The 19,882-nt window shown below is 40.3% G+C and overlaps 2 protein-coding genes and 1 pseudogene across 5 annotated transcripts in view; 2 read left to right on the plus strand and 1 right to left on the minus strand.

The window, feature by feature from the left end:
• The window catches only part of CSDE1 (cold shock domain containing E1), a 48,235-nt gene extending 32,433 nt beyond the window's left edge, over positions 1-15,802 (plus strand). For all 4 annotated transcript variants that reach the window (XM_004699147.2, XM_004699148.3, XM_004699149.3 and 1 more), the window contains 10 exons: positions 1,915-2,055; positions 2,145-2,309; positions 5,935-6,042; positions 6,662-6,837; positions 7,296-7,408; positions 9,274-9,393; positions 11,720-11,898; positions 12,762-12,925; positions 13,744-13,876; positions 14,514-15,802. In XM_004699147.2, coding sequence (XP_004699204.1) covers positions 1,915-2,055; positions 2,145-2,309; positions 5,935-6,042; positions 6,662-6,837; positions 7,296-7,408; positions 9,274-9,393; positions 11,720-11,898; positions 12,762-12,925; positions 13,744-13,876; positions 14,514-14,561 — 1,347 coding nt within the window. In that variant the 3' untranslated portion in view covers positions 14,562-15,802. The remainder of the gene's footprint in view (positions 1-1,914; positions 2,056-2,144; positions 2,310-5,934; positions 6,043-6,661; positions 6,838-7,295; positions 7,409-9,273; positions 9,394-11,719; positions 11,899-12,761; positions 12,926-13,743; positions 13,877-14,513) is intronic.
• Positions 636-1,891, minus strand: LOC105978252 (annotated as a pseudogene).
• A 169-nt stretch (positions 15,803-15,971) lies between the features above and the next one.
• Positions 15,972-19,882, plus strand: part of NRAS (NRAS proto-oncogene, GTPase) — a 10,425-nt gene continuing 6,514 nt past the window's right edge. Inside the window, exons 1-3 of the mRNA XM_004699153.2 lie at positions 15,972-16,066; positions 16,566-16,693; positions 18,841-19,019. Coding sequence (XP_004699210.1) covers positions 16,583-16,693; positions 18,841-19,019 — 290 coding nt within the window. The 5' untranslated portion in view covers positions 15,972-16,066; positions 16,566-16,582. The remainder of the gene's footprint in view (positions 16,067-16,565; positions 16,694-18,840; positions 19,020-19,882) is intronic.

Raw genomic sequence — 19,882 nt, forward strand, 5'->3', positions numbered from 1 at the left:
TTGTTTCATTAAGCAATTGTGTGCCCTCTATGTGTCGAGAACTCTACAGTGTCAGAGCACGTTATTTAGTGGGGGACGGGGGTTGAGTGGGCAAAGAGTTTTCCATATATTCTTCATACCTAAATGCATTTACCATAAATACTTTGTAGTAGACACTAAACTGCAGGCTTCTGTAAAGTTGATTTGTAGATATTTGACATTTTCTCGAAGTTACATAGTCATAGGCTTCTACTTTGAGTCTTCTGTGTAGTGGGTGCTTTACACTTTGGTCTTAGTCAAAAGACCGAGAATTGATTGTAGTAAATACTAACCTCTCTCAGTCTCAATGCCCTTATCTTGTAAAACGGATAAATCCTACCAAATGTTTAGAAATGAAAGTTAACTGAAACACAGTGAAAACGTGTGAGTACTAGAAACTGAGGGGACTGCCTTGCGTTCCTGCATCTTGGAATTGTCTCTCTCCCGATAGGGTAAGGGTATGCTGCGGGGTCTTCCCATTTTTCTATTACTCTCTGTTAACGGGACCTTTTTTGGGTTTTCCTTCTCTGAAATGTATCCACCTCACAGGTTCACTTTTTTTTTTTACCCCACTGGAAAAGAAGTCTTTATTGCCATGCCACCAGCTACACCATCTGTTATGCGCCTTCTTCTTTGGCAATTCGGTCTTTCTTGAGTGGTCCCATGAAAGCTTCTTCTCTTCCATGGAAGCAGCCGTGGCCAAATTTGGAGGTGGTGTCGATGAACTTGAGGTCAATCTTCTCCAGGGCACGGTGTTTGGTCTGCACCAGCAGGGACTTGTGCAGAGTGAGCACTCGCTGTTGGTCCCTACCACGCAGCCTTTCAGCATGGCAAAGTCATTGATCACTTCACTGTAGTGGACAAAGCTGCCCAGGGGGTTGTTGCTCTTGTCAGAGAGATCGTAGTCGGTGGAGGTGTTCTTGATAAAGTTTGCCATCCTTGATGAGGTATCCCTGGCCGATCTTGTAGATCTTCTTGTTGATCTCCATGCGGTGGTGGTAGCCCTTCTGCCCAGCGCGGGCCACCAAGAAGGCCTCATGGGCAAAATGCCAGGCCCCGATACAAGCCACCTTGCACAGCCCTCAGTGGATCTTTTGGGGCAGTTTCTTGGTGTGCCAGTAGCTGGTGACCCCTTTGTAGCCTTTGCCCTTGGTCACCCCAGTGACGTTGATCATCTCCCCCTGCCCAAACACCTGGTTCACTGGCACCTGCTGTTCTAGCTTCTCAGCCATGGAGCCCCCATTTACTTGGATCTCTGTCAGGTTCGTCGTCTTCTGGTGAGGGGGAGCAGGTGCATCTGGGTGTGGGCGGCGACGCGGATGAGCTGACAGTACTTCTTGATGCTGCTGACGTCCTCCTCCAGCTGCTTGCCCTCATCATCCTGCCACTTCTTGCAGTACTTGGTGAAAGTCGTCGCCTTCAACTTGTGCCAGTTGTTGTAGAACTGCTGCTTGCACTCACCCCTGATGTGTTCCACAAAGACTGTCTTGACGATCCCGACAGGCTCACTTTATAGGTTTAACTGTACATTGTTTGCATGTGTTTACATTCAAATAGGGCATATATGCCAACGGGTAGCCTCTGGGAGTCTAAGAGTTGCTAAGTGGTAAAATTACTTTCATTGAAAGCAATACGTTCATATTAAATGAAAGGGGGAGTGAAATGTGGTTCCATTGTTTAATAGAGTATTTCCTGATGAATTTACCGTGTATACTTGTGGACAAGCCGAGTTTTTCAGCACCTTTTTATTGCAGTTTTTGTGGTAAATTTAGGTGCCTCTGCTGATATTCAAGTCAGCTTATACTTGATTGTATACGGTAGCTTGGACAGTGTGATCAGTCGTGTTGCCTTACTTGACAAGCTTTACAGTCATTGAAAATGTTGTTTGGGTTTTAGGGTGTGATTGCTGCCATGAGAGATGGTTTTGGTTTCATCAAGTGTGTGGATCGTGATGCTCGTATGTTCTTCCACTTCAGTGAAATTTTGGATGGGAACCAGCTCCATATTGCCGATGAAGTCGAGTTTACTGTAGTTCCCGTGAGTAGTTTTTGAGAAAAGTATAGGTCCTTTCTGCATGCTTCCTTTTTCAATTCCACTTAAAGGTTTATTATGTTTATCATTCGCAGGATATGCTCTCTGCCCAAAGAAATCATGCTATTAGGATTAAAAAACTTCCCAAGGGCACGGTTTCGTTCCATTCCCATTCCGATCATCGTTTTCTGGGCACTGTAGAAAAAGAAGCCACTTTTCCCAATCCCAAAACCACTAGCCCAAATAAAGGCAAAGAGAAGGTAGGTTTACATCATCAACATTATTGTCTTATTCTGCTTAACAACAACCACTGTCATGTATTAATGTAGTATTGTCTCTTCCAGAATTCCCTGTTATTTTAATAGTGAATTGACTCTGAAGCACAATTTCTTAACCACAGGATGATTAGCATATAGTGCTGATAATTCTTCGCTATGGTGCATTGTCCTATGCACTGTAGGATGGTGAGCAGCATCCCTCGATTCTACTTGGTACTGTCTCCCTCTGACTCCCTGCTCTAACGACAAAACTGTCTCCACATGTTGCAAAATGTCTTTTGAGGAACAGAATTGTCCCACTTGAGAAGCATTCATTTAAGGGAGCGGTTCTCAACCTGTGGGTTGTGACCCCTTTGGGTGGTGTCGAACACCCTTTTACAGGGGTCACCCGATTCATAACAATAGCAAAATTATAGTTATGAAATAGCAACAAAAATAATTTTATGGTTGGGGGAGGTCATCCCCACACGAACTGTATTAAAGGGTCGTGACATTAGGAAGATTGAGAACCACTGATTTAAGGTAATGCTTGTCTTCCAGTCAGTTAGAGATGTTCAAAATTAAGTAATGCATACAGAGTATGGACTGTTGGAATAGAGGATCATTGAGGGGTGCACTGGCAAAAACACAGCCTAGTGGCAGCGTGTGAAATGATTTCTCTAAAGCATTGGCATGTAATATGATAGAATAAAGAACGTTACTTGTGATGTAAGTGAGAGGGAAAAATAATTAGAAAGTAGTAAGTTAAATAGTTTGATAGGAATATGGATTTTCGGAATATGCAATTTCTGGGTTTGGTGGCAGAAGGGAGAAGAAATTGAGATCTAAAATCAATCAGGTTGACACATTGTTGATTGCACTGTAACGAATTTTAGCCTTTACTGTAAGGAGAGAAAAAAGTTCTGTTGTTAGGTAACATCAGGTAGATGTTTGGGTAAGGTAATAGTATAAAAGCTTAATGAAGATGGAGAAAGGAAAAAAGTTGAAGAGGCTGAAAAGGAAATGAACAATGTACTAGTACTTGAACCTAATGTAGATAAGAAAAGGTATATCAGAAAAATTGATGCTAAAAAGTGTTCAGAGGTTTCAAAAAGTTCACGTAAAATTTTAAAAAGGATTGTCCCCATTTTGCTTAGTTGTGTATAATTGTGTTTTAAACATTCTGTCTCTACTAGGAATTTAACAAATGGCAAGTGATACATACTAAACCGACAGTAGTAAGAGAGTTCAATAGGACTTACTGAATTTTAGCTCTTGGGATGCCCTACTTCGTAGGTGTTTCTGGCAAAATTGGCATTGGGACTTGCCTTGCCCTGTACTGTTTGCCGTTTTCATAGTCCAACACTTTGTACTTGTGTCTTCCGGTCCTTGTGTTTATCTCTGTGATTGCACTTAGCCTGTTTATGAATTTGCCTCTGGTAGTCTGGGCTTTTTGGGGACTGTGACATTTTAAAATTCTATTTCTATGTTTGGTGGGTAGTAAGTATATTGTCATGCTGTCTGGGTAATGAGGAATGGGGGTGTGAAGGGGGTTAAGGGCAAGCATAAAAGTTGGATTTTTTTTTTTTTTAACATTTTATTAGGGGCTCATACAACTGTTATCCCAATCCATACACACATCAATTGTGTAAAGCGCATTTGTACATCGTTTCTCAAAAAGTTGGATTTTTGAGTTTGATTTATTTGCATAAGAGTTGATGCTAAGACCTCAGTTCAGTGGTGTGAATGAAGTCCAAGATGAGGTTCCCCAAGACTCTGGTTATTCGTCACCCTTCAGACATGGAACTGAACTTAGCCCTGTGGTAGAATAAATCAATTTAAGATCAAAAGGACCACATTCACCCCATGACCAAAGCTTAGAGGGTTAGGAAAGTAGGAATGGCAGCAGAAAATGGGAAGTAGGTGAGTCAAGGGATAGTACATTAATGGGGTTGCAGTGAGTAAGTTGAAACAATGTGTATGAATTACTGAATGAGAAAGTGATTGCTCAGTAAACTTTCACCTCATTCACAATTATAAAATGTGTCTTAAAAACTTTTCATATCCACTAGGAGGCTATAATTTGGAAAAACACAAAACAACAGGTGTTGGTGAGGATGGAGAATTTGAAACTCCGATTCGTTGCTGGGGAGACTGTAAGAGGATACAGCTATAGTTACAGTAAACGCCAGTTGGAACAGTTCCTTAAAGAAGTAAAGCTGACTATTCCAAAAAGTTGGAAATGAATCACAGCCTTTGTAGCTTATCTAAAAAAAAAGAAGTAGTAAAACTATATGATAGGTTCACTATGAATGCCGGACCATTTGGAGTTTTAGTCTCCTAGGCATACAAAAGAGTTGTATACCCATGTTCAGTGCAGTTCTGGTAACAGTAACCAAAATTTGAAAATAGCCAAGTTTCCATCAGGAATTAATGGAGCATATAAAATATGGCACAGTCAGTCATACAATGGAATATTCTTCCATTATAAAGAGAAATGGTTGTCTTGATGCATGCCACAGCAAGGATGGACCTTGCAAATATGATGCTGAGTAACAAGACAAATACTGTGTGATTATCACTTACATATGAAATGTCTAGACTAGGCAAGTATGTAGATTGAAGTTTTATTGGTGATTATGAGGGCTGTCTTGGGACAGGGCAAAGTGAAGGTTGACTGCTTAGGAAAACTGGACTTTTGTTAATGGTGAAAGTATAATTTGGTAAAGAAAGAGGATGACAGCCGAAAAACATGAACATAATTCATGTCACTGAATTTTATATGAAGATTGTTGGAAAGTCAGATATATAATAAAGTGTATGAATGATAGAAATGAGTTGATTTTGTATCTGTAATAGGTGATAGAGGAAATGTGGTGGTCCAGAAGTCAGAACTAGATTTGGGCTTGGGTATTAAACCCATAGAAAAGTTTCAAGGCATAAAATCAGTATATGTAGTAGATGCTGTACAATGTCATTACCAAAGTTTTTGATGATTTTAAGAAGCTAATCTTTTTTTATGTATATAAGTCAGTGATTTAATCTTACTGTGGAATGTCGTATATATGACTTAATTACTTGTGTAATCACATGTGGTTAAAACAATGTTGCTATACCAAATTAAATTTTCATGCACTGGTAAGTGGTTGACATTATTTACGAAATGTGTTGAAGTACCATGGGAGATTCAAGAGAAAAGCAAAAATATGTTTTCCCACAGAATTTCCTATTGGGAATACTCAAAAATGCACGGTTTGATTTCTGAGTACTAACTGAAAGATTGGCAGTTTGAATCCTGCCGCTCTGAAGAGGAAAGCTAGGCATTTTAGTTTTGTGAAGATTGCAATCTTGGAAACCCTATGGGGCAGTCAGAAGCCATTAGGAATTGCCAGCACATAATGAGGAATGTAAGAGTTTGACATTTTATACACTTTTCAATACTTTTTTTTTTCTTTCTGTCTTCCACAATGAAAATTAAGCAAAAAAGACTCACTGAAGGAAATTGTGTCAGTACTGTGTTAAGACTAGCTTTGCCAGTTCTTTGGCTAAAGGATTTAAAAGAATGAATAGTTAATACTGCTTTTTTGTTCTTGATTCCCCACCACCATTTTATTCCTTCTCTATTTAGGAGACTGAGGATGGCATTATTGCCTATGATGATTGTGGGGTGAAACTGACTATTGCTTTTCAAGCCAAGGATGTGGAAGGATCTACTTCTCCTCAAATAGGAGATAAGGCAAGATAGCTCTGCTTGTATGAAGGGAGGGTGGATGGTAGGGTAAAAGATTGTTATCTTAATCAGAAGTCCTTAAAATTGATCATGTTTTGCTGAGATAATTTTCATACTTGTGAAGTTGAATGCTTGAAAATCTTTTTTATTTAAAATCAGCTAATTCCTGAAATCAGGGCTCAGTAAATGTTTTCTTACAGCATTTTAAAGGAGTCATTATTTAAGCTTTAGATAAGATCTATATAACTATTAGATTAGATAAGGTTGGTATGCTGTGTCCAAAGTTAAAGCCATTACTAAAGCACTATCAAAGTCAAAGTCACACCAAAGTTGCATAGTACCACTTCTCTGTCTCTTAACTTCATATTACTGTTTTCCTGATAGTATCCCTTTGGAAGAATTAGGAATATACAAGGGCACACCCTAAAGGGCAATACAAAAAACATGCTTAGTGAAAATTAGGATGAAAATATGATTGTTAGTTTGGGGTGACAATCTATTCCTTATAAGCATGATATTTTTGATGTGGAAAGTGTGTTCTGGGAAAGTTGCATGTCTCATTTTTGGGGTTAAGGACCTTGGCATCAAATGCCATGGTATTCATGAGGATTTTTATTTTTTGCAGGTTGAATTTAGTATTAGTGACAAACAGAGGCCTGGTCAGCAGATTGCAACTTGTGTGCGACTTTTAGGTCGTAATTCCAACTCCAAGAGGCTATTGGGTTACGTGGCAACGCTGAAGGATAATTTTGGATTTATTGAAACAGCCAATCATGATAAGGAAATCTTTTTCCATTACAGGTGAGGAATATGTTTTAGGCACTTACAGCTTCAAGCTATTTAGGGTTCGTTGGTGATATTTTTTTGAACTCCATATTTCATATTGATAAAATTTTGACAAGGTATAAACTGAAGTTAATCTTGGATCTTTATATAGAAAACATGTGGCCAGAAAACGAAGACCCGTGTCTGTTTTGAATACTGAATTAGGAGCCTTCTGCTTCAGGGAGAGGTTTTGTTCTACTCTGTGTGTTCTTGTCATGGCACCAGGGAGTTGTGATGTCGGCTAATGTCTTGCAGTTGATAATGATGATTCTTGACAGTGTTTTTCAGAATTCAGTGAGTCAAATAAAACGTGCGTAGAGCTTTGCAGTATGAATAAGCACTTTAAAACGTTGTTGAACAATGAAGTCTACTTGCTATTGTTGACATTTGTAGGTTGTAAATTATACAATAAATCTTTTTCCCCCCCTCCTCAGTGAGTTCTCTGGTGATGTCGATAGCCTGGAATTGGGAGACACAGTCGAGTATAGCTTGTCCAAAGGCAAAGGCAACAAAGTCAGTGCAGAGAAAGTGAATAAAACACACTCAGGTAATGAATTGTGACTGCTGTTTATTCGTCTATGCTATGAGTGGGAGGTGGACAGAGTTGAAGAGGACAAGCAGACCCACTGGTGGCTGTTAAGAAATGCAAATTCTTGGACCCCCAGCCTAGTCTTAAGAAGAAAATGCTAGAAGTGGGCGGTCTATTTTGAAAAATCCTTTGAATAATTCTAATGGGCTTAAAATGTACTATTCTGGATATCACGTACTTTTAAATTATTTTAAACTTTTGAAAAAAATAATCCTGAGTCGTACATCTCCAGTTAATTGGGGCAGAGAGACTATGTGCATCTAGAGGACTACTTTGGAGCAGAATTAGACTAACTCTGAAAAATAATGGAACAGTAAGTAAACATTGCCACTCAAGAGCTACCTTTTTGCTTTTACCTAAACAACTCAAGTAACTTTTCTCTGATAGTCCCAAGGAGGGAATGATAACAGCGAACACGAGTTTAATGGTAATAGACAGCTAAATTCATTCTGGAGGGTGCAGCAGTGAACAAAACAGATACCTACGTTCCTTGAGCTTATCTTTGGTGGCAAGTGTGAGCAAACAAGTAAACTAGATAAAATGTTTAGACAGATAGGAAAACATGGCATTAAGATTAAAACCAATCGAGGAAGAGAGAAGGAATGCTATCTTTGCCATTTTAGAGACCCAAGAAGGCCTCACTAGAATGACTCTTCACTGGGAAAGACTAGAACAGGTTTTCAATATGAAACCTGTTCTTAAACACACTTCAAAAGGATGGTGGACAAATGGAATTAAAATGTATTGGAGTTTTACCATGAATTTGTGGAAGTCCCCTCATTTGATGAGAGGAGACAATTAACATGGTTGTTTATAAAATATCCAAAATTTGACTTTATGCTCCCTGCCCTGCCCCATTTCTTAATTATTTTTTTTTTAATTTAAATTATTTATTTATTTTAATCGTGTTTTTTTTTAGGGACTCATATGACTCTTATCACAATCCATACATGCAGCAATTGTGTAAAGCACATTTGTACATTCGTTGCCCTCGTCATTCTCAAAACATTTGCTCTCCACTTAAGTCCGCAGCATCAGGTCCTCATTTTTCCCCTCCCTCCTCTCTCCCCCGTCCCTCATGAGCCCTTGATAATTTATAAATTACTATTTTGTCATATCTTGCCCTGTCCGATGTCTCCCTTCACCCACTTTTCTGTTGTCCGTCCTCTAGGGAGGAGGTCACATATAGATCCTTAAAATCGGTTCCCTCTTTCCAACCCACTCTCCCTCCACCCTCCCAGTATCGCCACTCACACCACTGGTCCTGAAGGGATCATCTGCCCTGGATGCCCTGTGTTTCCAGTTCCTATCTGTACCAGTGTACATCCTCTGGTTTAGCCAGACTTGCAAGGTAGAATTTGGATCATGATAGTGTGGCGGGGAGGGAGGAAGCATTTAGGAACTAGAGGAAAGATGTATTTCTCATCGTTGTTACATCGCACCCTGTGGCTCGTCTCCTCCCTGAGACCCTTCTGCAAGGGGATCTCCAGTAGCCTACTAATGGGCTTTGGGTCTCCACTCCGCACTCCCCCCATCATTCACTATGGTAAGATTTTTTTTTTGTTCTGATGATGCCTGATACCTGATCCCTTCGACACCTCGTGATCACACAGGCTGGTGTGCTGCTTCCATGTGGGCTTTGTTGCTTCTGAGCTAGATGGCCCCCATTTTAAGCATAGCAAGTAACCAACCAACTAATCATAGGTTTATACTCCCCTTACTCCCTCACTTTTCTCCTAATGGGAGGGGTAAAGTTTAAAGTTTTTGGAAAAGTGATGTACTTGCTTTCATTTTTTTTTTTTTCACTTGCTTTCATTTTATAGTGAATGGTGTTTCTGAAGAAGCTGATCCCACTATCTACTCTGGTAAAGTCATTCGTCCCCTAAGGAGTGTTGATCCAACACAAACTGAGTACCAAGGAATGATTGAGATTGTGGAAGAAGGTAAGAGTGCCCATATTGGGTTATTTCACATTTGCCATATAAGCGACAAATTTTTTAAACCATAGTTAGTTTTTATATTTGTAGTCCTTGAAAATGGAGTCTCAATGACTGCTTCCACTGAGCATACTACCTCTGAGTTACATTGAAACTGGGAACAAAATCTCAGGAGCAAATACTTAAGTTTATGATAATCAAGTATTTTCCATTGCCTGAGCTTTATATAATTTCCCTCCCCCCTTTTTTCCTAATGCCATTCAATTTTGCAAATAATCATGCTTTCTGCAAAAGTTTACTGTATCGCTTAATGGCTAGCTTTCATAAGGATCTTATTTCTGACAAATTCTCTGTTTTTCCCTTTTGTGCATTTTTCTCACCACCTTTGAGGATTCTCTTGAATTCATATGCCACCCCCTTTAATAGTCACTACCAAAAAGACCAACTTTAGAACAAGCTTGTAATGCAAATGTGAGAAGGAACCTAATGGGTGATTGAGTTACCAAAGTGTTGGCTGAGATAGGTGAGAGGGGGTGGAATTCTGACCTAAGATGATAGACACAAAGGGAAGCCTCTGTGCTATCTAGGAGTCAGCATGGTGGGGCGAGGGGTTGTTTAACAGAGCAAGGTGTTTGAGAGAAGGAAACTTAACTTTACCACACGCGGGGTACGTAGACATTTCTGTCTTGGCATAGAACTACTTGGTCCCCAACTCCAGTATCACTCAATTTTAAAGCTGTGATGATTCCACACCCTGTATGTAAATAAACTTTGGTGATGCATTGGTTACACATTGGGCTGCTAACCTGCGGGCCAGTTCGAAGCCACCGGCGACCCAGGAGAAAGATGAGGCTTTCTACTCCTTTAAAGAGTTTTAGTCTTAGGAACCCACAAGGGACAGTTCTACCCTGTCCTATAGAGGTGCTGTGAGTTGGAGCGATTGGATTGCAGCGAACTCGAAAGGGAAGTCTGAATCACATAACTTTTCCCATCTTCCTCCTCTTTGGCTTTCCAGTTTTACTTTGGTTTGCACTCCCTCCTCAGTCTCGTACTCAGAGTATGCAGTCTGTGTAATACTGTAGTACATAATGCAGAGCAGCAATGTTTATGGAAAAGGAAATCGCTAAGCCTATCAAGATTTTTTAAAAAACTAAACATCACATTTTCCTATTTGGTGACAAGTGAGTAGTGTTACTTGTAAAAATGACATGTTCTTGCATATAATATGAAGCATGTGTGTCATTCACTCCTCAGAAGAAGAAAAACACCATATACCTTGCATATTATTTATATTAACGTAATGGTGCCTAAACACAGCTATTTCATTCAGGAATATAACTGATGTAAGTGCTTTGGACTTGTTTAGATCTGGATCTGAACTCCAGCTTTCCTACCTCCTAGCTCTCTATAATCTGGGACACATTTCTTATACCTTGCCTGGCTCGGTTTATTCAGGTTTAAAATGAGGAGAGTCTCTTTTTCCTCAAAAGGTTTTATAAAGCTTAAATGTGAATTAATTTAAGGGCTTAATAAATAATTATTCCCCAACTAGATTCAGCTAGCTGCTCTAACACTCTGCTGAATGACTTCTCTACCGAAAGGTTGTCCTTAAAAGTTCTGGTTCTTTTGTTGGGTGGGGGAGGGAGAGGATTTTACTTTGCCTTCAGAAGATGGTAAAAGTATTTTCAGTTTGGAAGCCTCTGACCTCAACCCGATATTTTTCTCTTTTCTCCCTTTCTTGATTCTGTGGATTTAAATGATTGGGCCTTTTTGACCAAGGTTGTATGTAGCCTGCACTGACTTCTACACAATTCTTACATGTAGGGAAGGGTTTTGGCTGTTTTCTTCCAACAACTGCATAGTTGGGTGGTTGTGACAGAGCTAAAATGTTTATTTTCTGATCCTGGAAGAAAATTTTTACTTGACCATGGGAGGCACTGTAAATACAAAGTAGATAGATAAGATGCCGAAGAAATTGATCCACCTATGCCTGGCTAATTGTTAAATGTCCAGTTGGGTATAGGGCAGAAATATGTTTGGCTCATATTGTGAAATTGAGAAGGTAATCCAGCAAGTGATATTAGTAACTCATAATGGTTAAAATGCTCAATACAGAGGGCCATGGGATTGTTTGGTCATGGGATTGTTAATGTTGTTTTTTAAATTCATAAACTTCAAACTGTTTAAAGCTGTTCTAATCAAGTTATTTGTTTCAGGGTAGTAGTTAGTGTTCAAGAATTGTTTCAATGAACCTGATTTGTTTTTAGCAACTGTATTCATTATAAGCATATTTGGGACTGTTGTGAAATACTTTTCCTATTTCTCCTTGCAGGGGATATGAAAGGTGAGGTGTATCCATTTGGCATAGTTGGGATGGCCAACAAAGGGGATTGCCTGCAGAAAGGGGAGAGTGTCAAGTTCCAGTTGTGTGTTCTGGGCCAGAATGCACAGACTATGGCCTACAACATCACACCCCTGCGTAGGGCCACAGTGGAGTGTGTGAAAGATCAGGTAAGTGGCAGTATCTTTGGATCAAAACTTGATCATTTCACGAGTCAACGGATTGTCATTTATTAATTTTTCCAAGTAATCACAACACATGAATTTTTCAGTCGAGAGAACTATCAACATGTGTTTGGATTTTACTTTTACTTATTTAATACCTTGTGATCACTTGTTTTATAAAGACAGCAAGGGGGGATGACAATATTGACAAAGAGGAAATAAAGGTTGTTGGCATTACACGATATATTGAGTACAGTCTCATATAAAGCTGTCAAAATGAAAATGAAAATTTCAAAGAGGTATGTGCTGCAGATTTGCCCAATGTAATTAATGTAATTAATAACATCTGGCTTCCTGACTGCTCCTTCTGTGAGTTGATTGTGCATCTAAACAAAATAAAATCCTCCACAACTCCCCACAAAATAATGTTGATACTACAAGGTATGTAGTGCTTTAGCCCAGAATTCCTTTGCACATGACACCAAGGAACCACATTTAGACGTGCTCAAAAAATAAGCTTATTAGATGCAAAACTATCCCTGGTACTGTGACATACAGGGAATTTCTCTTCAAGCGCTCAGGACCTTTTCCAGCATCGATACAGTGAATAAAACATTTTGTATGGCTATTGCTTATAATATTAAAACCCAGTTTAATAATTCTCATGGGAAGTTTTGCAGCCCCATAAGCTGTTACCACGTGAGAAGTATCACCATAAACTGCCATAGGCAGCTGAGCTGGTATAGCAGCATTAATTCCACATTTTATAAATCTTCTAGTTAGTCAAGCATTGTGCTTCATTCAGAGTGAAGTGTTTTCTAAACCCTCTGCTGTATGTCCTTTCTTAGCTACTTTATTTTTCTTTACAGTTTGGCTTCATTAACTATGAAGTAGGAGACAGCAAGAAGCTCTTTTTCCACGTGAAGGAAGTTCAGGATGGCATTGAGCTACAGGCAGGAGATGAAGTGGAGTTCTCGGTGATCCTTAATCAGCGCACTGGCAAATGCAGTGCCTGCAATGTTTGGCGTGTCTGGTAAGTTTTACTTTTGTTGGACTGGCTCTTTGCACATCTGGAGTGTGTGCTCTGCTTTATCACATGTCTTAAAGAGTGGTGTTGGTGTTTTGCTTGCTGCTGTTTCCCCTTCACTCTTTGGTTATTTCTTGATACTTCCTAGGTTTTTCTTATTGGTAGCCTTTTTTTAATTTGGGAGCTCTTACAGATATCATAACCTTCCATAGTTCAGTCACCCCAAGCAGTATTGTATAATTGATACCACAGTTCAAAACATTTTCTTCTTGAACTACTTGGTAACAGCTCCCTTTTTTCTCCCCGCAAAGTTGACTTCTTTATCTAGCCATCAATATTAAAAATTTGTCCCCGTGAAGCATTATTTTGGGTACTTGCTATATGTGAGATTCTTTTAAAAACAGTATTCTATAGTCTTGTGTTTCTAAAAATTTAAACAGTTTAACAGTCCTTGCTTATACTTAAAAAAAATCTCTAAAATTGCTACTATTACAAGAGATGGGAGTCCCTGGAAACATTTCTTCGTATTTAACATTTTAAAGGATTTTCCCATCCACTGCCTTGGTTTTTTTATCTGTGGAACTGTACTCTTAACTAGTGTAGAGATGACCCTTGCCCAAGTGATTCTTACAACTCGTAATAAATTTTTGAGTTGAAAGAGAAGGGGGAGAAAAAACTTGCCTGTCCTGTCCTGCTAGCTGCCTAGATTGAGGTGGCAAGAGTCCTCTCATTAAAAGTGACTCATTTGAGTAGTTAGGTAGAAAACACTAGTAGCTGATTTCTTCCCAAGTGTTGTTGCTGCTCACCTCTTCATTATATTGCAGTGAAGGCCCCAAAGCTGTTGCCGCCCCAAGACCTGACCGGTTGGTCAATCGTTTGAAGAGCATTACCCTGGATGATGCTAGTGCTCCTCGCCTCATGGTTCTTCGTCAGCCAAGGGGACCAGATAACTCAATGGTATGAGACCATACCAGCCTTCAGAAGGCCAACTGACAGACCAGCAGATTGCTGGGGTCTTATTTCAGTAGAGATCTGAGAAAATGAAGCAAACAATTTCAGTAGTGCTTTTGTACATAATGGTTGCTCATATTTCTAGCTATTCTGGATACTTTGAACATAGTTTAGGTAATGAGCTCACAGTTTTCAAGCCTCTGCTGACTCCTTCAGACTCTAAACAGCATAGAATTGCCCCTGTGAGTTTCTGAAACTGGTAACTCTTTATGGGAGTAGAAAGCACTGTTGTCTTTTGAAGAGCGACCAATGGATTCAAACTGTTAACCTTGTGATTACTACATCTTCTCATTTAAGAAAAATGTAGCAGTCGTTACCAAACCCATTACCATCAAGCCAATTCCGACTCACACAGAGACTCTAGGGGACAGGTAAAGTTTTCCCTGTGAGTTTCCAAGACAAACTTACGGGAGCAGAAGGCTTTGCCTTTATCCTGAAAAGTGGTTTCAAACTGCTAACCGTGTAGTTACAATGAATAACTGCACCACCAGGGCTCTGTTTTTGTGCTTAATTTTAGAATTGTGAAGTTACTGAGGTTGTCCAGTACCACCGAGTCATTAACTGCAATTTTATTTCTTTACAGGGATTTGGTGCCGAAAGAAAGATCCGTCAAGCTGGTGTCATTGACTAATCACATCCACAAAGCACATCATTAATCCACTATGATCAAGTTGGGGGTGGTTTTGGTGAAGGGTTCTGAATATCTCCCTCTTCATCCCTCCCAAAATCTGGAATACTTATTCTAATGAGCTATTACACCAGTTTTAACACCTTCCTCGTGTTATGTTTAAAAATAAATAAATTTAAGAAAACCATTTTAAAATTATGCACAGTTGCAGCCTGGAGAACTTAAGGTGGCGCCTTATAGTATCAATTTTAGGAGCTTTATTTGGTGCATTTAACACAACTGGTAATTGCAAAATCCACTTCGCCTGTGTTGTAAGTGATAACTATAGACTGTTACCTTGTTGGCCCTATGAAATTCTGCACTTGATATTTCGTGTCTACTCTTCCTTCATACTTCTGGCAAGATGTTCTTTCTGCCTTAGCACGCAGTTGCAATTCTTTTTTTCTTTCCTGTTCATTATGCTTTAATTCTGAGGACCAGATGAGGGTAGACTATATTACCTTTTAAAAATTACAAAAATTTATAATAGACAAACCATTTTCTTACGTTGATGGCCAAATGTTAAGATGTTATTTTTCATATCATTTGTAATCTTGTCACAGTCCACTTAACGAAGTTTGGTTAGATATCTGTGAAATTATCTTCCAGAGTAGTTTTTTTTTTCCCCTAGGATGGGGGCGGGGGGAGGGGTAACTTTACTACAATTAGTATGTATGGTGCAGAATTTCATGCAAATGAGGTGTGCCAGCAGTGTGATAATTTAAACGTATTTAAACAAAAACAACAAAGGATGAATGCACAAATTTGCTGCTGCTTAGACCACTGCAGCTTCTAGGACCCAATTTCTTTTATTGATTTAAAAACAAAACAAAAAAATAAAAAAAGTTGTGCCTGAAATGAATCCTGTTTTTTTTATTAACCAGTAGCCACCTGGTCTGGTTCCCGTGTCATGTAAAATAACAGGCGCTGGAGCCCTGTTGTAGCTTCTGTTCGGCCTATCACGGGAATGAAGTTGGTCTGATTTCATGACCCTCAGCATACAGGGTCTCATAAAGCTTTGTCTAAGGTGACAAGGGTCCGCTCAGGGGGTGTGGGGGAGGGTGCTTTATCTTCCCCATTGTCGTTTGAGGTTTTGATCTCTGGGTAAAGAGGCCATTTATCTTTGTAAACACATTTTTGCTTTCTCCAATTTACTGTTAATGGCAAACGAATGGAAGCGAATAAAGTTTTACTGATTTTTGAGACGACTAACACCCAGCGCTTTCATTATCGAAGCGTCCTGTGTGGGAGGGCTGCTGCTGGGTGGGGCCGGCCGCGTGACTCGCGGGGCTGCGGCCCACGTGGCCGGGGCGGGGCCTCGGGCGCCCGGGGCGCCGACGGATTGCGTAGCGGGCGCGGCCGGAAGTACCGCTCCCTAGTGGGGGCTGTTCATGGCGGTTCCGGGGTCTCCAACGAGTTTCCCGCTTGTGTTCCCGAAACCGTCCGGCGCGGAGGCAGCAGAGCTTGAGGTGAGGGTTAGGCGTGTGCGGCTTCCAGCTCTCGAGCGTGGAGGCGCCCGGCTGCGGCCAGGCGCCGCGTGAAGTCGGGGAGCGGAGACAAAGGCGCGGGGCGGGGGTCCGAGGAGAGTCCTCGGCAGAGACGGGCGGTGTGGGTCGTTTGTAGGAAGCAGCAGCCTGGAAGCCGCCCCCAAGAGTTAGGAAGAGTTGCGGGGGGAGCGGGAAGGAAGGGGTTCCTTCCCCTTACCTTAAACTGAGGGCGGGGCCCCAGGATTGTTGAAAAATAAACGAGAGGGGGTTAGCGAGAGGACTAGAAGCCAAAATTATGAGGCCCAGATCAAGCTGCAAGTGTTTTTGCTCCCGGACTCACTTTTAAGAGCCTAGAGGAGGGTCGGGTGCATGGAACCGGATACATGTTGAACTCTGGTTTCAGTAGCTATTGATTTATAAAGAGCTTTGAAGTACGGTAGGTGGAGCTCGCCAGTTAACCCTAATTGCTGCTTTTTCACAGGTCTTTGCTGGTGTGAAATGACTGAGTACAAACTGGTGGTGGTTGGAGCAGGTGGTGTTGGGAAAAGTGCTCTGACAATCCAGCTAATCCAGAACCACTTTGTAGACGAGTATGACCCCACGATAGAGGTGAGGTCCACTGGTGATCTGTTGCGCCTAGGTCGTTTTCAGCATAATGACAGGCGAGAAAATAAAGCTATTCTGTGTACTCATTCTGCAGTGCAATAGGTAAAGCTTGCCATGTTGACAGTTTATTTTTGTTGTCTGCTGAAAATTTTCTCAAATGCTTACAATTTTTAACAACTCTGGAAAAGTGTTGCAAATTCAGTGTTGAATACAGTCCATTTTTCATGTATGACAGTAGTAACAAAAACAGAGACCTAGGTAGGAACGGTCTTCCTGATTGCATTGCAGAAGAGGGAGGAGTCAGTGATCCGGCTGGCTCCAGCAGCTGGGAGTGTGAGTTGGGAGTAGAAAGCATGAGATTTTGAGTCACTACGTAGGACTCAGGTCCTTGTTTGCCGCTTAGGTGAATTAGCCCATCACTTAACCCTTCGGAGTCTCATTTTACTTACGTATTCAGTTATATACATTTATCCTGCCTACTACACAGGGATGTTGTGAAAAGTCAAATAAGGTAATTAACATGCTTAAATTATATGTGAATGGTAACACTTGCCGTCAAGTCAATTCAGACTCAAGTATTTATTTGAAGGATTCCATTGTTGTCTCTGGAGTTCATCCTATAGAAAGTGACTTCTAAAATTTTTAAATAAAAGATTTTATTTTATTTCATTTAAAAGGGGTTAGTTCTAGGTGTTGCTTTGCATATTTATTTGCATGTTTTACTTATCGATTTAGTGCATTATTAATAGCGTGGCTTCTCAAAATTTAATTAGTGCAAAGTAACTCTAACAAGAAACAAACAAAAACAACCTTTGGCCATTGAGTCAATTCTTAGTCCTAGCAGCCTCTTGAGACGAGTAAATTGTTCCATTGGGTTTCCAAGGCTGTGCATTTTTACAGAAGCAGACTGCCGCAACAGTCTCTTGTGAAGTTACAAATGGTGGGTTCAAACCGCCTTCCCTTCAGTTGGCCACTGAGCACTTAAACCACTGTGCTACCAGGGTAGGTACGACTCAGCCATTAATAAAAATTAGTTGAAAGCCTTCATCTAATCTTTATTTCAGGTTTAACAGCTGTAGTAGAGTTAGAACCTTTGATTTTATTATACACTTTAAGTTACATACAGTAAAATATGTCTATGTCTACTGCTTAGTAACTACATTTCTGTATGCCCTTGTAATCAACACCCCGATCAGAATATTGAGTATTTCCATTGTCCCACAGAGTTCTCCCATGCCCTTTTCCAGTTAGTAACTTCCTCCTTCCCACTAGGAAAAAACTACTTGCTTTGTTTTTGCCTAGACTCAACCTTTTAAATTACACTTTAGCTTATTTCCTCAGAACATTTAACCATTATTTATTCATCAATAAAGTTTTGATAAAGTGAATTCTGTGTTACTTTGAAAGAATAATAGCAATATTACAGCCACATCATGAAGTGAGTTACAGAACAATGATCAATGGGCCAAGAAACTAGGTCACAGTCTGGTTTGGGGTCCGGACCTTGCCCCACTTGTGATTTTATTTTCTTTGCAGCAGATTACCAAAATGTAGGTAGCCAAAGTTCATTGGAAGGGGATTTTATTTTGCATGTCTCTTTCTTAAAGAATTAACCTTTGTTTGGAACCTTCTAGAAATTTTTTGATTTTGAAATATTTTCCCCAGGTATAATCTGGCATGATGAGGAGGAAATTGGTATTGAAACTGGAAACAAAGAGTATTTGTGTATTTAGTCTTAAGCATAAATGGCACTATAACCAGTACCAGATTATCACTGAAAGCCTCATTACGATTTGTAAAGAAGAATAAATAGTTTGAATAGTAACAATCCAGATTATAATTTTATGAAATGAATTTAATATCTAGTATCCTGAGAGCAGTGATCCCTCTTTTGAATAACCCTGGTTTTTATTCATCTTTCCCAGCTACAGAATGACTATTTCCCTTTTTGCAGACACACAGGATTTGGAACTTTTTCCCCTGAAGTGACATTAAGTGTTTATATTTGTGATTAAATAATAGCGGTTAGAGGGGCAAAGCAGGTGGACTTGCGTATCAATTTATTTAACCTGGTCAATGACATTGCTTTCCCTGAGGTTTTTAAATGAAAATGGAATGTCCCTCTCTCCCCATCTCCTTCACAACCCTAGGATTCATACCGAAAGCAGGTGGTTATAGACGGTGAAACCTGTCTGTTGGACATACTGGACACAGCGGGACAAGAGGAGTACAGTGCCATGAGAGACCAGTACATGAGGACAGGCGAAGGCTTTCTCTGTGTGTTTGCCATCAATAATAGCAAATCATTTGCAGATATTAACCTCTACAGGTACCAGGAACATTGTTTTTGGGGTTTTTTTTTCTGCAATAATGATCTTTAAGTGTGTTTGGAAGCTTTTGGGGAAATGAGAGTGCCACTTTGGGAAAGATAAAGCTTTGCTAGGTTGCTTGACCTTCGGAATGAGGTTACTATTGAAAGTTCGTACTGGAATTTATTTTATGTGATAGGCTGCTGCTAGCATATGTGTGGTAGTGTATAAGTGGAAGTTCCTAGTGGGAAGGAGTCAGAATTAGAGGTAAGGAGAGTTCATGAAGGAATTTTTATCTCTGAGAAAGGTGTTCTGTAAGTAATAGAAAAGATAAGCCAAAGGAGAGTGGATATAAATGAAAACAAGACAACGGAGCAGAATCTTGATAGTTTGACATAGAGCCATCACGTGTCAAAGCTAGATTGGGCCCCCAAAACTAGTACACATTTGTATTCTACAGAATAGAAACTAGAGTTCGAAAAGCGCTTTATTAGGTTTTCCAGGTTGTAATTGTTCTTAGTAACAGAGCCAGGGACCGCTGTTTCATAGCTCAAAGCATTCAGCACATGACTTTTGCCAGGGTTGAAATTTGGCTCCAGTCAGGGTGCGATGTAGCAATGATGAAAAATACAACTTTACTCTAGTTCCTACATGCTTCCTCCCCGCCCCCACTATCATGATACGAATTCTACCTTGCTAGTCTGGCTACACCAGAGGATGTACACTGGTACAGATAGGAACTGGAAATACAGGGAATCCAGGGTGGATGACCCCTTCAGGACCAGTGGTGTGAGTGGCGATACCGGGAGGGTAGAGGGAGAGTGGGTTGGAAAGAGGGAACTGATTACAAGGATCTATATGTGACCTCCCTGGGGGACGGACA

Source organism: Echinops telfairi, unplaced genomic scaffold (assembly GCF_000313985.2).
Source record: "Echinops telfairi isolate 266 unplaced genomic scaffold, ASM31398v2 ScPeMD7_443;HRSCAF=831, whole genome shotgun sequence".
Lineage (NCBI taxonomy): Eukaryota > Metazoa > Chordata > Mammalia > Afrosoricida > Tenrecidae > Echinops > Echinops telfairi.